The sequence below is a fragment of the Primulina tabacum genome, chromosome 2 (genome assembly GCF_025594145.1).
Source record: "Primulina tabacum isolate GXHZ01 chromosome 2, ASM2559414v2, whole genome shotgun sequence".
Taxonomy (NCBI): Eukaryota; Viridiplantae; Streptophyta; class Magnoliopsida; order Lamiales; family Gesneriaceae; genus Primulina; species Primulina tabacum.
The window spans coordinates 43,564,209-43,569,287 of NC_134551.1; the positions used below are offsets into that span (position 1 = coordinate 43,564,209).

General features: G+C 37.6%; 1 protein-coding gene and 1 long non-coding RNA gene across 4 annotated transcripts; one reads left to right on the plus strand and one right to left on the minus strand.

Moving 5' to 3' along the window:
• Nucleotides 1-986: 986 nt before the first annotated feature.
• Nucleotides 987-3,365, plus strand: LOC142532282 (WPP domain-interacting protein 1-like). Of its 3 annotated transcripts, none has more exons than XM_075638607.1 (3): nucleotides 987-1,199; nucleotides 2,241-2,409; nucleotides 2,604-3,365. In XM_075638607.1, the coding sequence occupies exons 1-3, from the start codon at nucleotides 1,182-1,184 to the stop codon at nucleotides 3,182-3,184; spliced, it is 768 nt and encodes a 255-aa protein (XP_075494722.1). In that variant the 5' UTR covers nucleotides 987-1,181; the 3' UTR covers nucleotides 3,185-3,365. The 3 variants fall into 3 exon arrangements, with proteins under 3 accessions (XP_075494722.1, XP_075494721.1, XP_075494718.1); XM_075638606.1 differs by having other exon boundaries at nucleotides 988-1,199; nucleotides 1,329-2,409; XM_075638603.1 differs by having other exon boundaries at nucleotides 988-2,409.
• A 222-nt stretch (nucleotides 3,366-3,587) lies between these two features.
• On the minus strand, nucleotides 3,588-4,602 carry LOC142532295 (uncharacterized). Its single transcript, XR_012816544.1, has 4 exons — nucleotides 4,522-4,602; nucleotides 4,143-4,427; nucleotides 3,928-4,032; nucleotides 3,588-3,835 (listed from the first exon to the last, which is right to left on the minus strand). It is a non-coding gene; the product is annotated as an uncharacterized LOC142532295 (long non-coding RNA).
• Nucleotides 4,603-5,079: the final 477 nt, after the last annotated feature.

Consider the following 5,079-nt stretch of genomic DNA (forward strand, 5'->3'; position numbering starts at 1 on the left):
ATCCGGGACATCATTAACCCAGTTTGATACTTGGATAGCCCAGAATCAGAAACAATATGTCAGTTGCTTTCCTGAGGACCCGGGCAGATCTTCTCTTCCCGGGCACTTCGCCTCTTCTCGGGCGATCATCATAGCCCAGGCCCTAGTACAAGTACCCGGGTACCCTACTACCCGAGCCTACCTCGAGAATTGCACCACACTCGAGTGTGATTGATACAGGTTGTCTATTCTGTCAGAACCACTTGTGCTTGGAGTGTCCTAGAAGCCATCAGAAGCTATAAGCATGGGTAGCCGACTTGACATATTTAGTAGGTAGCTCTGGAATCGAGGTACCTACCCCTATTTTCTACTATAAATAGCAGGTATTAATGTCATTTATAGATTCTGAAATCCTTTAACTCTCAAGCACTTATATATTTTCTCTAGAATATTGCTGGTGTTCATCTGAAAAACTTGCTGACTTTAGCATCGGAGTGGCTACGTCGGACATCCCTCCGGCGTCCGTTCACGAGTTACTTTCTTGTTTGCAGGTGTTAATCCAAGCCATTACCTTCACTCAAATCCCCAAACACTATAAATTACTGATTTGATCTGTTAGAGCCCTTTACCTGGCTCATTCATTTTAGCAAGGTCACATCAGGGATGATTCACTTAACGTTATTTGTTTTTCAAGTGTACAGATCATCCAGCCCGAGCTCCATCTGCCTGGTCACTAACATTAGGAAAAAAAAGAACACGACTCAGCCCAAAGAATTGTCCATCAAACTCTCCCATTTATCCGAGCATCATCAACTTATTTATCGATTTTTTTTAAATCCTTGCAAAAAAAAAAACCCCGACCATTATACTTGAGATGGAAAGATTAATAAATAAATAATCGTATATATAAAGCTGATCCAACACCTGTTGTTAGCGATAACATAAAAAATTAATAGCGTAGGACAGAGTGGGGTGTGTTCCAGATCATTTAGTAACTCACAGCTGTTATTTCGTGGGCCCCGCTTTCCATTAAGCTGCACGCTCGCTCCACTCAACCTCTTTTTCTTACTCTCAGTCACTTCGTTTTAGAACACTTCTATTTTTACATAAAATTTTGTTTTATTTTATTTACAGCCATAAATTTCCAGACCGGCCGACATCTAGGGTTTCATTTCTTCTCCGATAAATTCAACGTTTAGTTTATGGAGCCCAAACCAAAGGTACGCATATCAATTCATGTATTAATTACGCTGGTCGATTGAGGTACCATCCTATTAAATGTTTTCCCCTTGTTTTCGATAATTGTAACTTTCCGGTTTCCTTTTTTTTTTTTTTTGTAAAACAAAAAGAAAATTGGACTGCGTTTGAACTGAAATGAATTCCGAGGGTGCTGATCGGAATTGAATTCCTACCTTCTGGAGAATTTACTGTGTGTTCGATAATTCCCGTCGCTGGAATGATTGTTGTCTGTTCTCCGTCTTGATCTTGATCTCGATCTCAATAATATTTGGGCCATTAGTAGGTGGGAATTAGATGAGTTTTACGTTAGATGGTTTTGGTAACTGAGTGTTCTACACTGGAATGCATGGAAGATAACGCAGGGACTCTGAACCTCTCCGCGGCTGAAAATATGCAAGTTACTGGTCCATATGACATTCGGAATAATGGGTCATGTGTGGTTGAAAGTAATGATTGGGAGACCTCTGAGATAGTGGGAAAGAAAACTGGACGGTCTGGGACCGTGCAGATTGTACCCGGTTTGTTTGTCTCCATCCTCAACGACAAGGAAAGGCAATGGATTAAAGAAATGGAGAAGGATTGAGATTTAAGAGGGATTCGAATAAGGTTTGGGACAGTAGTGTTCTTATAAAGAATGTAGGAGCACAAAACACGTTGGATCCAGGTCTGAATCCAAGTAAAAAGATGCAATTTTTTCTGAGAGAAAGCAAAAGAGTCAGGGTTCTGTTTCATCCAAGCATGCCGCTGCGAGAGTTTGGATGATTTTGCTCTGCTTTGTCATTCTGGGACATATATGGAGAGTGGAGGTTTGGAGTAGCAGGTCTTCATCAACCGAAGCTAGCTCTCCAAAGATAAAGGAGTGAGACATGGGCAGTCGTTGGAACAATGCCACAGGGTCAGCAGGAAAAAGTAGGATTGTGGCCAGAGAAGAATTTGTGGGGGAAAAGGTCGACATCGAGAAGGAAAACACTCATTCCAGCGTGGAATCTGATTTGCAAAACTCCAATTTTTTGTCTATGCAGGGAACCTACTCCACAAGTAATGGAATACAAAGCGAAAGATCCACTGATTACGGTGACTCATCTTGGGAGATTAAAGGAGGGAACCAAAATAATGGTTCCTCAACGGATCTAGATCCTCTGTCTGAATCTATTTTTAACCTTGCATCTGTAGAAGAAGCGCTAAAAATTGGTATGTCCATCTCTTCCCTTTTCTTGTTTTAGCTTTCTTATCTATGAATAATTGTGCTTAGAATCATACAATAGTTTGAACTTGAGCTGTTGGAAGAGAAAAAATATAGCTATGTCTCACTTGTTATGAAATTAATCGGTCTTCCTTTTTCCATTTATCATCTATCTCATTGACTAGTTGTCATATTGATATAGAGGTGCTAAGGTTTCGGGAAATCAGGCAAGATGTTTTAGTCAACAATCCAGTGCTGGACTTACCCGCAGAGTTCACGAATGACGATCAGAATCCACAAGAAACAAGTACTGAGCCATCACAATCGGGTGACAGTGTGCATAGATTCTCCTTTGCCCCACAATCTGAGGTGTTGGAGACAGAAAACAGGGATGTGGAAACAGAAATTGAGGACCTCTTCATGCAAAAAATCAAAGCTGAAGTGGAATATCTTGCTATATCAAGAGCGGTCCAAAACTTGAGGGTTGCTATTGGAGATCAAATAACTATTTTAGAAGAACAAAAAACTCTGGCTTCAAAGCAGACCCAGATACTGAATAAGCTTGGAGACACGGAAAAGAAGGCCATGATGCTTAACAAAGAAACTGAGAAATTGGAAAAGTTTTGCGAAGACATAGCTAGTGCTGATGAAACACTGAAGCTGCAGAATAGGGTCTGTAAGTACATTACATGTTTCTTCATGCAGCTAGTATCATTGGCGCTCGTATTAGGAATCTTTATGTTCCAGTTATCGCCAAAATATGTAGACAACATTCCCACTTAAAATGTTCACAACCTTTCTGTTCGCCCTCTCGACTATGCTTAGAATTTTGGTTTTTGATCAAATGTTCCTCTGTTAGTTTGCGCATTTTCTCAGAAGTAGTCGTGTAGATAAGACCTTGAGTCCTGCCACTTTCCTGTAACAGAATTTTCACTTTGTAAAGTATCTCATTTTACTTGCAGCATTCATTTGTTTTATTTAAAAGAATTTGGCACTAAGATTAATCAAGATTCACCGTTATTTTCCTTTTGCATTTTGTTACTATACCTTCTTATTAATTAATTTAAATAAAGAGAAATATCATTGTTACGAATCTATATAATGTTGAATTGATTAAAGCTCATCCCTCTCGTAAAATATTTATCAATCACACAATGCTATAAATTTAGATAACCATGCTACCGTGCTTCCTATCGCGTCCTCGAGAAACTGCATTTCATAATTTGGTCGAATCAGGTCCACTTTCTCCACCAAAACCTTATCAACCCAAACTTTCCAACAAGATCTACCAAGAACAATGTGATACACTTTCGTGTTTGGATCTGTGGATGCAATTCGACCTTCTGCAACAACTAATTCATCAGCACACCAATGAAGCAACTTACATTTAGTATTAGCACGGATATCTCCAAAACTCAGATTCCTCAAATTTGACTGTAAATAAACAATGAAAAATTATTGATTCAACCATGTCTATTTTTGTAATAGTTTTGCAGTTTAAAAATACATAATTTAAAGATAATTACCTGAGAAACATGATCAAAATTACCATTTTTTTTGGCACCAATATCGATATCACCATTACTACCAACTTCATTCCCAGTACTGCTACCAATGTCACCACTAGCAACCTAATTTTACAATCAAATCGTGTCAATTGATGTAATCATGATAATTCAAAAGCATTTAAGTGTGTATATATACCAAACATATTTTTTATATATGTTGTTTACTTACTAACATGTTCTTACTGATTTTGTTGATTCATACTTTGTAAAAACATGGACCTCATTTCTTGCATGTCTAGCTGATTTTGTTCCATTTGTTGTTGAAGGCTTTGTACCATAGTTTGAAGTTGTTGAACAGTTTCATTTTGTTTCACAGAAGCTCCAACTTTCGATGGTGTAACTCCGAAGCCCATTCCGCGCACTCTACCCCGAGCTTCCTTGCCAAACACAAGGCTAATTGCATCATCAACAATGTTAGTTGTGTTTTGATATTCAGGTGGACATTCTTGTATTTCTTGCTGCAAAAAAAAAATAATTAAGATCAAACGCGATAAAACCGAGAAGGGAAAAATTGTGTTAAATATTTTAAAAATAAAATATTTATTTTATTACCATTTTCTCTCCAACAACTTGAGTAGTAGGATCCCCATTTTTTTCTTGTGACCTTCAATCAAAACTTGACATAATTCAAGATGTATATATCATTACTAATTACATAAATTATAAAAACCATAAAAAATTTTACCATAATGTGAGTCAAACGAGCATAACCTCTCCGGCTCATTGTGTGAATGTGATCTTGTTTTTTCTTCATCGTTCTAAATCTTTCACTCTTTTCCTGAGATTAGTTAAAATCGCATAATCAATTACCTGAGCAGAACCAAACGTATAGTTGAGGAAGAAACAGAAACCAACAATGCAAAAAAAGAAAATAAAAAGAAAAGTCTATACTTTTAATGAGCAAATTCGTTTTTTTTTTGTATGAAGTCTACTATGAACCAACATGTTTGATAAAGTATGGGCCGTTAGATCTGCATCAGGGCAGTTGAATTTTCTCGAGCACAACATCATTGAAATACAGATCACCATTTGTCAAGCACAACATCATTGAAATACAGTAAAAACATTTGACGCCAGATTTTTCATAAAAGAAAAATGAATCAGAAGGCT

Bases quoted from the DNA above. Each gene is read 5' to 3' on its own strand.
- LOC142532282 (XM_075638603.1), top strand. From the start codon at position 2,085: ATGGGCAGTCGTTGGAACAATGCCACAGGGTCAGCAGGAAAAAGTAGG. The intron at 2,410-2,603 runs GTATGTCCATCT...ATATTGATATAG, and splicing joins AGAAGAAGCGCTAAAAATTG to AGGTGCTAAGGTTTCGGGAA.